This window comes from Xiphophorus couchianus, chromosome 2 (assembly GCF_001444195.1).
Source record: "Xiphophorus couchianus chromosome 2, X_couchianus-1.0, whole genome shotgun sequence".
Lineage (NCBI taxonomy): Eukaryota > Metazoa > Chordata > Actinopteri > Cyprinodontiformes > Poeciliidae > Xiphophorus > Xiphophorus couchianus.
The window spans coordinates 31,155,669-31,174,879 of record NC_040229.1 but is presented as its reverse complement, the minus strand read 5'-3'; the positions used below and the strand labels follow the sequence as shown (position 1 = coordinate 31,174,879).

Sequence of the window (19,211 nt, the reverse complement as noted above, 5' to 3'; positions counted from 1 at the left end):
GAGGTAGCACCGACCGTCAGAATACCAGACTTTTCTGAAAAGGTCAGGGTGTCTGAAAAGGTCAGGGTATGGCAGCGGCTGATTAAAGCCCAGCATCATTCAGAAAACATGTCTGATGCCAACAGTGAGCCGCTGGCGCTAAGAACAAATAGAGAACACTTTGCATGTATTTAATCTGGTTGTTCCGCAACAGTTTCTGCATGAAATTCTTTACACAAATAAAACATTCATTGACAACTCAACAAAACAAATCACCTTTTCAAATGCAATTCACACTTTTACATCAAAATATTTTTCTTTTACAGGGTGTTTTTCTGGTCCATATTCGATGCAATAGGCTGATAAGATTAACAGTTACATGGATGATAAGTCGATGTACATTTTTAATATGGCTGGTTCCTGTTATTAGCTCACGTTTCAGCCGTTCTCACAAATCAAAGTTAAGTTTGTCGTCATTCTCAGAATCATCTGCTGGATCATCGAACTTGACACCAAGACCACTATCCAGATCCGTTTCAGCAAACAAGACTTTTGGTGATTTTTGCTGCAAATTTTCATCTTTGTCTCCTCTGCTGTCGGACGATGGCTCCTCATCTTCATCATCGCTGTGTTCATCTCGATTTTCTGGGATGATGACCACTTCCTCCTTGGCATTGGGATCAATGTCCTCTTTAAACCAGACAGACTTGTATCCCTCCTCCACTCGCCTCTCTTTGGTCAGGATGGGTTTCACCTCTTTTTCATTGTCTGCCCGATCTGAGCCGCTGTCGCTGGCGTTGTCAGAAAATTGGGTCCGTTGTCGTGCTGAAGAGCTCTGGCTCGCTCCTTCGGAGTGACTGTTCTCTACTGGCTTTGGTGGATCCCAGCTAGTTAATACGCCTTTTCCCTCTGGTCCACCAGAGCCTGTGCTACTTCTGTCATCGTTGTTGTTTTGGAAAGCCTCGTTTGTGTATTGAATTCCTTCTTTTTGATTGGCTTCACCCAGCTGTGAAAGGACAAAAAAGGAAAAGAGTTGAGTCCCTTCACGTCAGCCTTTCGGTTTGTGAGCTAGTGACTGGATTTTTAGTCACTGTGCCACTAAAAATGTTTTCCTTGTTTTGTTTTTTGGTTTGTAAAATATGTTTTAGTGAGTGGTTCACCCTGAAGTCGTCATAGTGAAAGCAGCAAAAAGTGTAAACTTGAGGCATAACAGAGACATAATGAGTAGACCCTGCATTGGCTGCGCAGGCGCAGGAAATACAGCGGCCATCTTGGATTGGTCGTCTTTCCTACTTGGCTAAACCAAAACAGCAGAAGAAGCCTCAGCACAGTGAGATATGTTTGTTGAAATTCATGGATTTATGAATGTGAGGGTTTGAGGAATAACTTTTCACAATTAAGATGAACATATTATTGTTTGTGTTTTATGAATAGAATGTTACTTACAGTCTGTCCACAAGCAGAATGCCAACAATATTAATAGGAATAATGTTTGGTGTAATACCAATGTTGTGTCCCAGCTATGAAGGCTCACCGAGATTTTGTCAATTTTAAAAAGTTTTTTTTATCTGACACAAGACCACTACTGTAGAAATATAACAAATATTACTTTTATAATATTCACCTGCAAATTTGACCATATTATTTACATGTAACCATCACAAAATACAAAGAACAGGATGTCTGACTGGAATAGTTTAATAGATTATATGTGTGTATGTGTGTGAGTTTGTTTGTGGGGACCATTTTCCTGACACATACTATGTTGTGGGGACCCACTGCTCCTCGTGGGGACCGAAGCCTGGCCCCCACTAGGGGAAACGTTGTTTTTGGGTCAGGGGTCAGATTTAGGACTAAGGTATGGATTGAGATTTGGTTTGGTTAGGGAAAGGTTAAGGTTTAGGCTGTAGAAATGAATGGAACTCAATGGAAAGTCCCCACAAAGATAGCCATGCAAACATGTGTGTGTGGGTGTGTGTGTGTGTGTGTGTGTGTTTTTGTCAGATGAAATGCAGTCAGAGTGCAGCTTCTTTTCAGGTGTGCTCAATATTCTGGATGGAGTGACACCAGAAAGGGAAAACTCCCCTTTATCAGGAAGCAACCTCCAGCAATCAATAGCTTCACCTGTCACTCTTCTGAAGACAACCTAAAATAAAGTTGTTACTTTTTGGCACCAAAACCCAACGTGCCTCAAAGAAAGCTCAACAAAGATCTCTGGCTGGTTCCTTGCTTTAGCAGTGCTCTTGCCCTGCCGCTCTTGGGGGCTGATTATGCTTTGTTTTTACTTACAGAGCTCCGAAACATGCTGGCCTCTTGGATCTTCTTCCAGGCTGCATTTCCCCTCCTCATGCGATAAACAAGCAACCCGATGACCAGCACACAGAGAAACAAGAGAACACCCAAGGTTGCCCCCAATGCAGCCATGTCCACAATTCCAAACTCACCAGCTGGTCCCACTGCAACAAAAGAAAGAAACATTACAAAGATTTTCTTAAGGATTGTTTGAAAAATAAATGATCAGTGCGATGCGAGTCATGTTTTAATTGTGTTTAAAATGAACAGAAGACATGGATTAGCAACAAAATGACTCATAACTCTGTCTTTACGCTGGCCTGGACTGTCCAACTATGACTATATTAAAAAACTGTGTTCTGTGATTGGTTTGCTTTAATGCCAACAAGACAGTTGTTTGTCCAAGGTGAAGGACATTGACTTGAACACGAAATGGGACCCGATTTCAATTATGTTGGGGGCAACTACACCCTGAAAAGATCATCTGTCATCCTTCCAGGTTTCTGTAAAGTTCCTTGTTTTTCTTTTAATGCCTGCTGTTGAGACAAACATTACCACCTGGGCGAGCTGTGCTGGCAGTTGAGGCTCCTTCTGTGGGCCCAGTGGTGACGATGGTGTCAGCTGACAGAGTGGAGTCACTGGTGGGCATGATCTCTTTGGTTGTCTCGCTATCAGAGGTGGATTTCTCTATGGCTGTTGTGGTCATAGAGTCTGTAGTGCTCTGAGGCAACGTGGTGGTAGAGAGACCTGAGAGGACAACACACTTTGAAGCATCTTTATTTCAATGCTTCACCATGGACATAAAGTACTTTTGATATGTTCCAAGAAAAATGTGGATTTCAGATTAAAACAAAACAAAACCAACAACAAATGAACCTAACAATACGGATGTGCTGAAAGTCATTGAGAGCAGGGCAAGTCAAATAATATTGTAAGAAAAAATGTAAACTTCCATACAGTCACGTACTCTTCTTAATTTGGCTCCTTGTTTATGAGTAAGAACAGATTGCTATGAGGGCAGACCAACCACAGAACAAAACCATAGTGAATGTGACCAAACACAAATGTCAAATATCCCCTTTGTGTCTTCGAAATAAAAGAAAAACGGTTGTAGCAAAAATTTTGGAGAATATTCACAATGAACCAATCAAAAACCTAAGTGAAATGTTTTATTAGACAATGTTTAGACCTACCCAACGTCAGTTCAACTCGGAGCTCTGCAGTAGCTGTTTCATCATTAGAAACGTCTGTTGCCACAACCTGGAACATATAGTTGGAGTTGAGCAGCCAATACAAAGAGATCCCAGTCAGCCTGGTTAGCATCCAACTTCCCTTAAAATTACCTGGATTGATACTGAGCTCTCTGGCAGAGCTTTGGTCAAGAACACGTAGCCACCAATAATAGCAAAATCACTGCTGCCTTTGATTGAGTAGGTGATGTTGGGGTTTATTCCCTGTTTGAAGAGATTGCAAAGACATGTCAAAACATTTATTGCCTTTATGGTGATGTCTGAGAAATTAGGAGATGGAAAAAAGATGAGGAATTTGAAGTAAGCTCTGTTTAGGGAATATGCTGAATGCTTATAGACATTAGGTCCTGCAGTGTTGCAGGGGTTGTCATTTTTCCAGAAAGGCATCCCAGGGTTGAAGAAAATGTTCAAACGCATTCTTGTGTAGAAAGTTTTGTGAAAACAGTGATGTCACAGCTTCACTTTGAACGTTTTGTGTTGCGTCCTGCATGACAGCGCCCCATTGAGGCCTGCTGGAAATGATTCCATATTTATGAAGGGCAATTACAAATAAAAAAAAAGTTTTGAAAGAATGTCAATGTTTACGAAGCCTTTACAAGGGTTTCAGGTTTTTCATTAAATGAAATCCACAAACCGTGTTTCCAAAGCAACAAAGAAACACATCAAATTTCTAAAAGCAAGAATTAAAAGTTAAATAGTAATACATATCAGTTGATGCCCAAATCATAATGTTTTCTCTTTATTATAACTTCTCATGTTATCCACTTCAGCCAGAAGGAGTGGTGAAATGATTTACCCCAGCGCCAATGTAGTCCTCATCTGTAGCAATGATCTGTAACGGCTGGTCCTTGTTGGTCAGGTCCATTGCCATAGAGCCCACTGAAGTGATCAGACCTTCATATAGAGCCTTCTGGAACTCTGGAGGATGAAGGCTGTGCACCTGGACTCTGAACGTCACTGTTGTGGTTGCGAACTGATGAGTGTTTTTCGTCTGAGCAGCCTGTGTGGGAAGCACATTCCGGTTCAAAAGGTTCTGAGGTCTCAAATATTAAGAGTTTCTATGAGGAGAGACTTAAAAGTAAACCGGTGGCAGTGGTCCTAAAAGATCTTTACTGCTTGAAACTGTAAAGTGATCAAATGAAACAGAGAACTGTGTTTAGTCATTTTATTCAGGAATAAAATGATTTGATTTGACCCAAGAATAAACTGACTAAATGCGGTAGTTTTTAATTTGATTGCTTCACAGTTTCAAAACATTATTTGTTTCTTTGTTGAAGTTGAAATTCAATTTCATTGCAAAAGTAGATTCATGGAAATAATAGAGCCGTATGTTATGAAAGTTGACTTTGTTCAGTGGGAGAAACTTAAAAAAAAAAGATCACCTCAGCTTCCCAAAGTGACTTTGGTTTTAAGGGCATAACAGAACTGAGAGCCAGAGCTAATTTAGTATTAACTACATTTTAATTGATACATTTAAAACAGACCTTCTGGTCAAAAAGCCAGTAAGACAAATGAATCCTGATGAAATCTGGGAGCTCTCTGTGATTGTCATTTGTGTCCTTTCCTGTATTGTCAGCTGAAGACTACAGACATCAACAAACTGCAACTTATAAAGAACTTATTCATGAGACTGACATAGTCATAAAGTATTAGTTGAAATAACCTTAGGAAAGTTTTGGCAACTCATCGTTTTACTCAATGTATTTAACATTTAGGCCAAGAAACTGATAAGCAGCCCCACATCATGGTGCAACCTCTAATGTATTTTTCTATGGTATTCTCCTACCATGTAGAAACCAGTCCCTTGTTCTACATTTTGTTTTGTACCAAGTGTCCAGTAGCTGGTCTGGACACTCAGCTACTGAGAAATGACTGATTACTCGAGGCGTGGACTCTGTTGAAGTTTTAAACTTTACCCAATCGCTATAATTTGGCTCTGATGTATGTAATGTGCCAGTTCTACGTAATGAATCTTACCAGAAATTGTCCGCGATGTAAACAACCGTCCCCAGCTGCAAAGGTGTTGAGCCCAACGAGATGGCTGCTAATGCTAATTTAATCTTTGAAATATTTGGAAGAGTGGCCGACACAGACTGAATGGCTTCACTCATCTCCTCCACTGTCATTGTCAAGCTACAGGCAGAGCACATTTCTAAAACAACACAGAAAACTGCCGTCATCGCTTATAACGTCTCCATCTGTTTGGCCCGGTTGAAATTCTGCTGGAGAAATCCAGCTCAGTGGGAGAGAGCCCAGATGGAGCAGTGAGTTTCAAATTGAGTGGAATTATGTAGGAAGGCAATGAACTCGTTGTCAATGTATTTTCTGAGGTTAGGTACTAAATGTTTTTTTTTTTAAACTAGGTCAAAATTTAAACACACATTTTTAACTGAGGTATTTCTTGGCGATTCATCATGGAAGAATCTGCAGGTTTTACCTGCTTTCTTTAATAAGATGACAGAGGGTTTATTTTGGGTCAAAGTTACAACATTACAACTTGAATAGAAGACGCCTTTGTATTCTAGAGTTAGTTGAATTTACTGTACCAGAACTGTCAGTGCAATTTCCCCCACAACATCTGCTGGCCGCAGCATGGTGATGTTTCCAGTGTTTGGATTAATATGAAACAGGCCATCCTCTTTTCCTGAAACACAGATTCAAGAAGCTGCTTCCTCTTTCTGATACAGATTGGCTATCAGAATAAGCTTTTTGTCACCAAGTTTCTAAAACATGCTCATGTGACAAACCAGGTCGCTTACCAGAAAAGATGGAATAGGTAATCTCCTCTTTTATTCCTAAATCTCCATCAATGGCATAAAGAGGTCCGGGCTCCAGAGACAACACTCCAGTCTATAAAGGAATTGACAATATAAAGGTATATCTTCACAAAGATTACATAAGGGTTGATAACTTCAGATAATTGCAAGAAAAATACAAAAAACAAAGAGAAATGTATTAGAGAATACTCTATATGTTCTCTATCATCATTTTCTAGGAAATGACTTACCTCTTGTTCGTTTAAGTAAATTTTGCCAGTGTAGCCTGTATTCAGGCAAATCACTGCTTCACTTATATCATGCCTGGCACAAGGTTCGAACCATGGAGGTCGGTTATCAATGTCCATGACGGAGATCAGGATGGTTGTGGTAGCAGTGAATGATGGCCCTTCAGGTGGAGAAGTCAGAGGTGTATCCTTGAAAGAGAGAGAGTACCATTCAGCCCACAATTATACATGTCCACGGCAGACTTAGATTCAAAATGATTTATATTCGCCCAAATAGTTTACTTCTATTAGGAAATGATTCAGGCAGCTCTCAAAGAATGAACTATGTAAAAGCAGGATCAGCTTTGTATAAGACAAAAAAACAACAAAACCCCAACTGAGCTGTTTTAATTTACATTTTATTATAAAAATATGTTGAAAACAATTTATGTCATTCTCAATAATCAACAGAAAATTGGCATTACTACAATTAGACCCTTCCTATAATCACTGAAAATATATTTGTATGTTTGGTGTTTTGCTGATTTATCTTTGGTAATGAGCTCCAAGTTTTAGAGGTATGAGTCTTTAGTTCCCTCTAGTCTTTAGTTCCCTCTAGTCTTTAGCTCCCTCTACTGTAGTGTTTCTCAATTCCGATCCTCGGAAATGCTCTGCATATTTTAGATGTTTCTGTTCCAGTACACCTAATTCAAATGATTGCGTGACCTCCTTTGCATGCCATCAAGTGCTGCAGAAGCTCGTTAATCACCCAGGTGTGTGGCCGAACGGAAACACCTAAAACAGTGGTGTCCAAAGTCGGTCCTGGAGGGCCGGCATCCTGCATGTTTTAGTTCTCTCCCTGGTTTTACGCCCCTGGAAGGCCTAAGATAAGCATTGACATGCTGAACAGGTTGCTACCACCACCAGGGACTCATACCTCTAAAACATGCAGGATGTTTTAGTTCCCTCCCACTTTGGGCACCACTGATCTAAAAACATACAAGACAAGGTCCTCAAGAAACAATACTTTGCAGAGAGAAGAGCCACCTGGTGTTTAAACATGGTGTTTGTTAAAGACATTTCATACAGAAGTCCAACACCAAAACACTGTTTAGGTTCAGATTAGGAAACCGTTCTTCCAGATCACAACCCTTCAGGTCATAAAGAGGAGAGATATTTGCTAGCTGGAGAAAGTTATAATCAAGCTACTCATTTGGGGGCCTGTGAGATTCCCTCACCAACATCTCTAACCCTGGGCAACTCAGGAGTAAGAAGGTACAATCTCTCTCATTGAGTTGGGTTTCAGAGATCAAGCCAGAAATTGGCATAGCTCCCGGTCAGTCAACTTGCCAGGCATAGGGCCTCATGTATAAACCGAATGTTTTGTCTCTGATGAAGAAAATCATCAATAGAAGGACCTGGAGGGTGCTTGTGTTCAGAGACCATAGTGATCTGCTCAGACATGTTGATGTTGATGTCCAGATTGATCATCCTGGAGCTCTTCGCAGAACTTAAAGAGGGAACCGTGTGTTTCTGGTCCAATTGCAGCTGGACCTTGACTGGTCCAGCTTTCTGAATGCGTCTTTATGAATAGAAAGCATTTCCATTCTGTCAGTGTACAACTTCTACACATGATTCCTCTATTTAAAATAAACTTCTACATTCCCCATTCACCGTAAAGGACTCTCTGTCACACTGTCTTTAAATCCCAGCTGAACGCTCTGCTGGTCATACAAGCATTTGCACTTGGATTTTTTTCTTTTTCTTTTTGTTTCCTATTTGGAATTTTTTCTTTAAAATTTATTATTTTTATTTTTTGTGAGATGACCTTACGTGGTCCGGGGACCACAGTTTTAGAAACACTGTTCTAGAGCAGTGTTTCCCAGTACCATGTGTTTCCCAGTACCAGTCCTCAGGGACCACAGCGCTGCATGTTTTTGGTGCTTGTCTTCTGCAACACACCTGGCCTGAATAAATGGCTGATTAACAGACTTGTGGTGCACTTGATGGCCGAGGAAGAGGTTATGCAATATTTTGAATCAGGTGTACTGAGACAGACAAACATGAAATGTGCAGGACAGTGGTTCTTGAGAACTGGCATTGAGAAACACTGCTGTAGAGAGTCGTTCTCCTGCACACAGCATATAGGATTTAAATGATATTTCTTCTTCACTTCTTTTCCTTGCAACCGGTTTAAAACTGCATGTCGCCACCTACCATATAGGGCTGGAGTGTGTAATTTTACAGCTTGTCAGCAGAACAAAATAAACACAAACCACAGGAAAGCCTTTAGAGAAATGTGGCGGAGTTTGTTGCAAGAAAACTGAATTTATGCAGTTTTAATAAAATAATGCGTGTTTATTTTTTTTAAATTATAATTATTATTTTTTTTTTATTATTATTATTATTTTATTTTACAAACTTTAAAGGGGCAGTATTTTCCAGGCACAATCAAGTAACTACGTTATCTTCAGTTGTTATAATAATGCTGCACATTTCAAACATAACTTAAAAGGAATTTGACTTAGCAATACAGTGGCTTGAAAATGGGCCTCTGTCTCTTTAAGAAGCTCCTGCTCTTTCCCACACGTTTCTCAGATAAACCTTTACCAACATTCACATGAGTGTTGGAGTGAGAAATAGTTTGTAGGCTAAGATCAGGGGATGTGCAGCTCCACCTAATTTTGCCAATTAGCAAACGTTGAAATTAGCTATGCTTGCTAATTGCTTGCTAGAAGTTTTGGAAAGAATATGTGGCATTCTGCTAAACTTATAAAGTGTTTTGGAGAAAAGGTCCGTTTCCTCAATTCTGTCTGAGCAATCCTAAAAACTGTCAGTGTTTGGTGAGTAAAAAAACTTACTTGGGCTTCCAGCATCAGTCGAACCTCTTTGACTTTATCATAATCAAGAGGCCTGTTGACAAGGATTTCTGGTGTACTTTGCGACCTCAGCTTAAAGGCGTCCTACAGAAATCAAGCAGCACAACAAAAATGCATAAGGCAATTTCTACAATGGCATGGAAATGTATATGGAAATATTTAAAATAAACATTTTAAAAGTAAAACATCATACAGGTTCAGACTCGGATGTCAGCGTGTAGTACAGCACAGTTCCATCAAGGTCAATGGCAGGAAACTGACCCACAATGGTGTCTATCCGAGCCAGCTGGATAGAAACAGACCACAAAAGATGGAATGTTAAAGGTCAGGAGAAAGCTAGCTACAAACTGCGTGTCCTTAACAGTTATCTGCATTCTGCAGATGTTTGTCTAAATCTTACCTCTTCCACATTTTCCTGGTACAAATCCTTCTCAAAAAATGGTTCGTTGTCGTTCACATCTTGCACGATTACCACGATAGTTTTTGAAATCTAGAAAGAGAGAAAAAAAAACATTTAGATTTTTTTGTTTTGTTTATTGTCTTCTTCCTGTGAGCTACTGTAACAGCAATTAGCATGACGCTCTGTGACGCTTTGTCAGCACCTGGCCAATTGGCAGCTGCTATTTGTCCCGAAGCACGCGCCCCTTATCTGGAGGACCTGAACCTCCGTCCATCAACATTGCTGGGGTTCATCATCGCCAAAGCGCTACGGTCATAAAAAGTTCGAGGAATATAATAGAAAGTCATGGTTGTCAGTGGGGAACATGCAATCCTGACAGCCATCACCCAGAGTGTTTAGAGGGCGGAATGCAATTTATTACATTTCCAAAACCCAAACAAGCCTGGAATAATGCAAGAGGTGGATCAAGGCCTGCAGCCGACCTCATGAAACTGTGATCGACAGCAACTACCAGATGATTGTCTGCACAAAGGCAACTCCCATGTTTTTTGTCGTAATGACACTAATGCATGGGGACGGAGTCGGCGTTGTGTCAATTAATAGGTAGTTCAAAAAGAATCAGAGAAAGAAAGTGTGTTATGATGATGAAAGTGTGGAACATTTAACTATTGCTACACTGCATCAACATGTTTGATTGTGCTTTATTTACATCCTAATTATTATTTTAATTCATCACAGCTTCTTGCTATGCTAGTGTTTTTTTTTACTAGTGTAAGTGTGGAAGCTGTGATTGCCTTCTTGTTTCTGGTGAAACATTTAAATATTTTTCAGTCCAGTTTACTTATATGGCACCACGTCACAACAAATGGAATCTTTTAGAAAAAAAAAGTCATTCCAGTTCAATCACACATATAGTCCAATAAATCCCAGTTATCAATAAGCGAATTAAATTATTTAAAGGAGTTTAAAATGTTTTGTCCAAACCCAACAGACTGAATCAAACTCGATCCAACCGATGTTCAGCTTACTGTGCAATGACAACACATCTAATCTAATTTCAGCTAGCCTAATTATAGATCAAATTAACTAATATTGTGAATAACTCATCATACCCAAGTAAAAGTTGAAGAAAAGTCATGGAATTTGAGAAACTGCGAGACGTGACAAGGAGCTACTTTTAGTTTTAGGATTCTCTGAGAATACGGACCCTGTTCCTTACAGAGCTGAGAACGTCCTCACACACACTTTAGCATTTGATAAATAAATAAAACATGACAAATAAAACAACTGCCTGTGCACATAATATTAAAGCCGTCTGATTTTTTTTAACAAACAGAAAATAGTCTCACCGATGCACTACCCAGAGTACATCTTATAACAACAGCATAGGTCTGTGTCTCCTGTAAAAAAAAAAAAAAAAAAAAACATTATGACAAACATTTATATTTATATATAAATATATAGTGGTACAAATCTTGCACAAATTACCTCACGGTCCAACACTTTAGTCGCTATCAGCTGGTTTCCATTAATGCCAAATGGCACGTCTGTGCTTGTAATGGCAATTGTCTCTCCGAGTGTGATGGAAATTGTTGTCACGACATCATTAACATTGTTGTTTTCTTGAAACTGTACTGGGCTTTCAAAAGAACAACCTGTTGTGAGAGAAGCATATTCAGCAGGGACTGATGGAAAGACAGTTCAATGACAAGTTACTGGATGTCAAATATACTGTAGAATACTGTTACTGTGGTTACAGTACTTTGAAGGGACATTCATGCTGTCATTATTATGAGGTTTACATAAAAAAAATCTTTATGAGTTATTAACATCCCATAATAATCTATCAACATCACTGGTTAATAATCAAGCTCATTCCTTCAACAATAGAACTTGTGCAGCAGCCTGCAGCTCACACATTTGTTTTCTTTCACTCTTCATATGAGATAAAAATATTGTTGCTACGACTGGAATCTCAGACCATGTCAAGTCTTCGGGGCGCAAGTCCAGGTTGGTGAATCAAACGTGAGTCGCCACCTCTGATGGATAAATGGATAGACGAGCAAAGGAGTTGGTGATGCCAGAAGTCAGAGGAAAACACCCAGACTGGTTTGAGATTATAGAAATGACTGCCTGTATCAACCATGGTAGACAGATTATAATCTCTGAACAACATAGTTTGTTGTATAAGCAGTTCAGGCTGCTGGTGGTACAATAATCTGGAAGGTATTTTCTTAACCCTGTTTGTGCCCACATTTACAAACTGACCAAAGCTTTCTACGCCTTTATCAGTGTTTTCCAACGTTTAAGCGAGCGCCAGGTTTGTATCTCTCACTCTGCCATGTGTCTTCTTTATGTTTTGTCCAGGTACAATCAGGAGCAGCGCTACACATCGTCTGAGACAACGAGTTGAAATAAACAGGCTTCAGATTGAGAATGAGGAGATTGTGAATCAGAGCAACAAATTCTTTGACTGTTCAAACTCTTTTCTGCTGGTGCTGAAAGTTAACAAGAAGACGAATTGGGTGACAGGTGGAAAATAAATTGGACTATAGTTAAATTTATGACTGAGGATAGATAGCAGAGTTAATGATTTACTAGATGTTTCTGTCATTTAGTTGAAATGTCCTGATTAATCAGAATTGATTGTTGATGCTCTCTGAGGAATGTGGCTTGAGGGGAAGGGAGGGGATACGTTCCTCTCTTTCCTTTAGGATGTTTAAACTAAATGCACAGAGAATGGCTTTAATTATGCCAGTTTTGTTTTATGTGCGTTGTTTTGCTATGTGAATGTAGATGAATGTGTACGTGTGTGTGTGTGTGTGTGTGTGTGTGTGTGTGTGTGTGTGTGCATGAACATATTGTTTACATGTACCTGAGCCACAGATATTTGTAGGATGCCAGACAGGCACTGATAGAAAATACCAGAATTACTCGGTCAGATTCTGGCTGTAACCGAATTACGATCATTTGGCTGCTGAAACAGGTTTACTGTTCACTCACTTAACAAAGCACAGTTAATAATATGGTTTAAATCACCTTATTGGATCTAATTATTGTCCCCTAAATAATTGTTCCCTGCATAAAGTACATATCACTCTCGCTTGCTCCTCTCCTTTTTCTGTCTCTCTGTACGCTCCTCATAAACATCCTGTTGCAGTATAACGATGACAATATAAAAAATATATCAGAAGGAAGTCTCCATAATAAAGTCTTTGCTGTCTCCTTTCAGGGTTTATTTGGATACAGTGCAGTTAGTTAAGATGCACTCAGTATGCATTTAATTATCTGGACCTTGAAAACCAATAACCCAATACTAATGTTGATACCAGGCTGAACAAACCTTTGTAATACCAAACCTTGTTATATTGCATTTCTTGTTTATTACAGTTTGCACACTTTTAGCCCCCACTTAAGGCCCAAAAGTGGGGGCTTATGTGCCCCAGTTTTGGGCATGGCCCCCCATAACCTTTTGTTATGGGGGGCCATTCACCCCCATAACAAGGGGTGCATGGTCCACCCCTTGTTATTTTATATACACCGTGTTCCAAATTATTATGCAAATTGGATTTAAGTGTCATAAAGATTACATTTTTTGTTGTGCTATTAAATGTATAGATGATATTGTGTGTCAGGGCTCTTTGAATCACTATCATTAATTTCAGAGAGCTGGTTGATTAGTTTGTTTAATGAGCTCAATTAAAGGAAATCTACTTAAGAAGGATGTTCCACTTTATTAAGCAGGCCACAGGTTTCAAGCAATATGGCAAAGAGAAAAGAATCTCTGCTGATGAAAATCATCAGAAAGTGTAGAGCCGTATGACAAGGTATGAAAACATTAGATATTTAACAAAAACTGAAGCGTTATCATACTGTGAAGAGATTTGTGGCTGATTCAGAACAAAAATGGGTTTGTACAGATAAAGGCTTAATGAGGAAGGTTCCTGTTAGATAAATTCATCCCTCTGGGAAGATATTCTGACATCCTGAAAAGAAACTCAAGCAGAAACTTTCCACAAACTCACAAGTTCAATGGATCAAGAATTATGCAGGTGATATCAAAGAAGGTCCTATGTTAACATGTAACTCGGCCTGTTAAGATGTTTTTGATTGAAAAGCTTTTTATTTTAGTACATGTGACCATTTAATGCTGCACATTCAAAGAATGACCGTTTGCAGTTCTTTATAATCCATAAAATGTTTAGAAAATCTGCTGTGCATAATAATTTGGAACAATGCATTTTAAGTTTTTTATTTTTGAAAAAAATTCTGTTCTCATGTGGAGCTTTGTTCAGTAAAATTTGATTTAGTTCATGACTTGAAAATTATAATGACCATCATTTGCTTTGACCATTCAGGAAAATCTGAGAAAATATCACTTGCATAATAACTTGGAACACGGTGTACTTATTTAAGTGAAAATGCATGCAAATATTAATACTCTAAACTGCTCTGTGGTGGCGGCGGTAGGAGTTCTCCCTGCAATCAGTGGATGTTGGTTTGATTCCAGCTTTGCCCCATGTTGTTGGTGTCTTTGGGCAGGACACTTCATCCATCAATGTGCCCTTTGAGATCTCAATTTAATATAAAGCATTGCAAATAAAATCTATTATTACTTTTAAATTAAGTTGATAATGCTTTATTGGCTCAGTTCCCATGGTTCCTAATTGTTTCCAGTTTGTTACACTAACGTTTGACTGAGCAATTTTTCAAGGAGAAATTTCACAGCTAGACTCAAGTCAACCTGTCATGGCAAACCGCTGGAAGTCATGAAGCTCTTGAGAGCGATCCATTCTTTGGGAAACAATTAGAGAAGCAGTTTGTGTGGTTAGCTGCTGGGTTTTATACGCCTGTTGTTATGGAAATGATTAGAAAGGCTGAATTCGGTGATTGGGAGGAGTGAGTAAACAGTTTTGACAGTATAGATAACAGTATGATCTCTGATCAGGAGTCACATGACTCCTGAGCTGTTGTTTTGTGCCAAGCATCCCAAATTTTGGGGGATGCTGTTGTCACCTCATTCTGAGGTCTTAACTTCAAGCAAATGCTATCAAAGCATTAAAAAAAAAAATCAAAAGTACAATCTTACTGGGTCTGATGAAAACAGGCATGAGGCCATTTAAACCTTTAGTGGGTTGAGATTACAAATGTGACTCAAATGGATTACAGTGTTTTAATTCTGTAATCACACAATTTTTAATATCGTGTGAATGTTTATGTGAATGCGAGGTGAAGGACTGAGTGTAGTGTGAAGCGTTTGGGTCCTATGGATATAATAAAGTGCATTACTAATACAGACCATTCACTATTGGCCTGCATTAGGCCAATAGTGCCTATTGGGTTTCACTAATTACAGATTGTGAATCTGGAAAGTATTTTATCCCTGGAAAATACTTTCATGGGGCAAAGTATTTTTGTCAAAGCTATAAAAGTTATGAGATATCTTTGTGTGCAATGCTGAGCTAAAACAAGCATCTTTACGGGAGCCTGGGCCACTGCAGGCTGAATGAGCAGATATGATGTTGTCCATTTAGGGTTGTTAGAATTGTTTTGGTAGTTGTAAAACACACAAACATTCATCAAATCTTGATAATATGTGGAATGAATGCATAAACATTTAAAAATTTGCTATTTTATTCAGGATAAATTGGTTGTTTGCTCACCAGCGGTAATTACCTCCGCCCTTGGACTCTGGAGGATAAGTCCATGATGCGCAATTTCCTGTTTCAAACACCGTCTTTACGTTGCTTCCTTGTTTCCACTTTTTCATCTAAATGTACAACACTTTGAAGTTCTAACTGATCTAAGGAACTCTCCGTCGGTCCGTGTGAATTAATGACCCTTTAATAACCCTGGCTGATAAATCGTGCATCAATCAATCAGAGACGTTATTAGAGACGTTAACAATAAATCAAAGACAACAGAACTTACTTTGAGATGTGGCGTTGGACGCCTGAAGCAGAACCAGAAGTAAGCAGATGAAGAACTTGCCCGCAGAAAGGTGTGGGTCAATACAGTCCATTTTTCTGTCTCTGTCCTCCTTGTATGAGCTGGTCTTTGTGTGTGTCGTTGCCCTGCTTATCTGTGGGCTGTTACAGCTGCAGATGGACTTTTGCCCATCATAAAAAATGAGAATGTTTGTTTGCCAGGAAACCAGGAAACAATATCTGCTTCTTTGTCATTTATTTGGCTGGACTAACAAAAATAAAATAGAACTTAAATTATTGGGTTCTTACATCTTCACACTTTCTTTATCAAAATAGCCTCCACCCTGAATTACTTTTTTCTTTTAGCACAACAGGACAAACATAATATGAACATATAAAACAAAAACAAGCATTTGCTGTTGAAAAATTTATTCCTCACTTAAGTTACAAAATCTTCTTTGAAATGTTTGTTTGCCTTTAATCTAACAGATACTCGCAATAGAGGAACCAGTCACCTCTCTCGCTCAGTTCCAACATTCTTAAAAAGAGAACTGCGTATTGTGCATGTTAAGATAATTAACATAGATTAACAATAATTATGTCAGGTTCACTTCAGGTTTGGGAAATTAGAGTTAGTGAGTCGGGTTGGATCGGATTGGACACGATGCTAATGGTGATCTGCAACCTTTAGAATCCGATGAACCAGCTACGCCCTCAATCCAGATAAATAAAACGGATTTAGATCCACGAATATTACCTGACCTTTTGAAAAAAAGACAACTTATCATTTTTGATAAATATCTACTGTAGGAAATCTGTTGTACATTTTAAAGAGCAAATATTTTTATTACCAATTATAGGTTTTAATATAAAGAAAATGTGTTTGTTTTTAAAGATGATGGCTACATTCTCCTCACATCCAATGTTTTTTTTACACATAGTTTCCAGCCTAATAACAAAAAAGAAAATTGATCTAAAAATGACTTGTACTTTGGGCCATTGTGTTGCGGAAGTCACGTTTACTAATGCCGTGAGAAAAACTGAAAAAAATAGCTAAAATCTGGATTTGTTATTTATCATTTATTTGCAAAACTTCAGTTGTTTCTTTAACATTATGAGTGAAAATTTAAGAGCGATTGTGGAGGGACCACACCGCCTGTTTTGGCTCCTGAGTGGATGGGCTCTATTCAGGACCCTACTTATTCGCTACTTATTCCTCAGAATGTAGCCCATTTGTATCCACAAAATTCACAAGATTATATCATGTAAGGGGTTTTATTTTCAAAATTCCTCTCCCTCCTTGACAATGGATGACTAGAGTTATGTACATAAAAACCTTCTAAACACATACAGTTTCTTTTGCCATCAGTTCTCAAGAAGGAGGTTCTGATTCTCTTACTGGTCTGGAATGTTTACTGACGTTAAACAATTTGTTCTAAAGTGTCCGCATTGCCAAGTTGCTAAAAATGTAACATCAGAGTTTAGAAGTTTTATAAGTCATCTTTGGGGATTATTGCCAAAAGAGATTGTTGCAATCTTGGAACCATCGTGGAATGGGATGGGAAATGTTCCTGTAATTGCTGACATGTTTAGTGAATGTGTGCCACCGACCCATCGTTCCCCAGATTTTGCTGACTGAGTTGGTTCTTCAGGTCTGGTGTGTTGAGGTCCATTCAGATTCTTTATTGATTCAATAGCTCTCTCACTTGTACGCGGTGAAAAGGTCGTGCACTTACTTTTGGAGCATATGGTTGAGCTGCGCTGCAGAAAATGCAGCCCGACTCAACAGTTGAGCTGAATTATATTGAGCAGTTGAATGTAACTCTTCAGCTGCACATTTTACCAAGGTCTCAGAAATGGGTTTGGGCTTCTTGTCTTCTACAAGTGCTTTTGTGTTACAATGTTTCTACTTTAGTTTCTACTCTTTGTTTCTATTCTGACGTTTGGCTGCGAACCTCAGCTGCCTGCAGACCTTTTGTTGGCTTGCATTAAGGTCCCTCTGATAGGTGAGGTTGAGGACCTGATGGTCAAGCACCAGGAAGAAATGACCATGGTTTTTCATTGTGCTCAGGAGCGCTCACTGGTGGCTGCAGGGCGTAGAAAGGTGAGTTTCCAGTTGGTTTACCTTCATGATCACAGTGTTTAGAGGTCATCATAAAATCAAGCCACTCTTGGACCCAGTTGTCTACCAGGTTCTGAGAACCCCTACTGGTGGAGAACCAGTTTACACTGTTGCCTCCTTTTGATGATTTACAGAGAATTCAGTTTTGTTGGGTTGAGCCAGAGACCAGCAGTCCATTCATCCTCCTTGCAGAGAGATCTATCAAATCCTGGTCAGCCACTTTTGTGTCTCACTGGCCCGTAGGGGGCTGGACAGAGCGCAGCACTGATTGATGAGTGGAGCAGACTGCTTTATGTTTAGGCAGGTCACTGCTTCTTGTGCTTCTGTTCCTCTTGTCAGTTGTCAGTTTGTGTGGCTGGTGGTGTCATGAAATACCGCAGGTGCTGCTGATGTATTCAAATGAACGATTTTTGAATTTTAAATACCTGTTGTATTTTTCTGCAGTATTGTTACTTCACCTTCATGGTTTTCTGTCTTCTGTGTGTTTTTTCTTATTTGTTGGACTCGGCGGGTTACTGTTCCAACCAACCGGAATTACATGGTGGCTGCAGACACTAGTGGAGTTTCTCCTGCAGTCTTTTACTTTCAACCTTTCAGCAGCCATTAGCTCTTGACCCACTATCTTCGTTAAAAGTTTGTTGGGGATCTCGGGAACTGTTTTAGTGCGGTTTAGATCTCACCTGTCAATTAGGTTTACAAACCTACCGATCTGATACATGGGATACCTGAAGGCTCTGTTCTGGACCCACTCTGTGGACAGGACTGTCTTACCTGCACACAGATACACTACTGAATTTGCGTTTAAAAATAATATCTTTCAGCTTAGTCTTTGTCTTTTATTTTTGTTAGAATTATTTTTGTAATGTTTCTACCCTCTTTATAAAGCACTTTTTGCCTCATTAAAAATGAATAGTTTTACGTTGTTGCTTAAAATGACTATTTTAAGTAACAACGTATTTGTACAGTATACTTTTAAAGCAAGCCTTGGCATTAATTATATTTCAAGTGTTTTTCTTGTCATTTTAGACTTTGCTCAAATGATCCTATAAGCCTGTGCTTAAAGAACACAACAAAATATTTCAAAATGTGAGTGAATCATCTTACAAAATGATCTTTAGACACATTTTAATAGCAAACATATTTGATTCCACATGAAGTACAACAGTAGCAGATTTCTACAGCACTTTAATAAACATGTTTGTCCATGTAAAAAGCTTAAATCTCTCTGGCTCTGCCTAGTTCCTTCTACAGGTCAGTCGGCCAGTTGTTGTAAACAGAAGGGCACATGTACTGTTTGAGCAGCAGGTTCACTTTTTCCACGTCTCCTCCAACACCACTGTGGAAAAAGAAAAAAAAAAAGAATCCTGAGTTAGGTTTCT

The 19,211-nt window shown here is 39.1% G+C and overlaps 1 protein-coding gene across 1 annotated transcript; it reads right to left on the bottom strand.

The window, feature by feature from the left end:
• Positions 1–154: 154 nt before the first annotated feature.
• On the bottom strand, positions 155–15,863 carry LOC114151585 (cadherin-related family member 5-like). The gene is made up of 15 exons (XM_028028897.1): positions 15,715–15,863; positions 11,272–11,438; positions 11,133–11,183; positions 9,784–9,873; positions 9,577–9,669; positions 9,366–9,467; positions 6,529–6,714; positions 6,281–6,371; positions 6,068–6,165; positions 4,318–4,521; positions 3,615–3,725; positions 3,465–3,531; positions 2,830–3,018; positions 2,269–2,435; positions 155–985 (listed from the first exon to the last, which is right to left on the bottom strand). The coding sequence occupies exons 1-15, from the start codon at positions 15,803–15,805 to the stop codon at positions 428–430; spliced, it is 2,265 nt and encodes a 754-aa protein (XP_027884698.1). The 5' UTR covers positions 15,806–15,863; the 3' UTR covers positions 155–427.
• Positions 15,864–19,211: the final 3,348 nt, after the last annotated feature.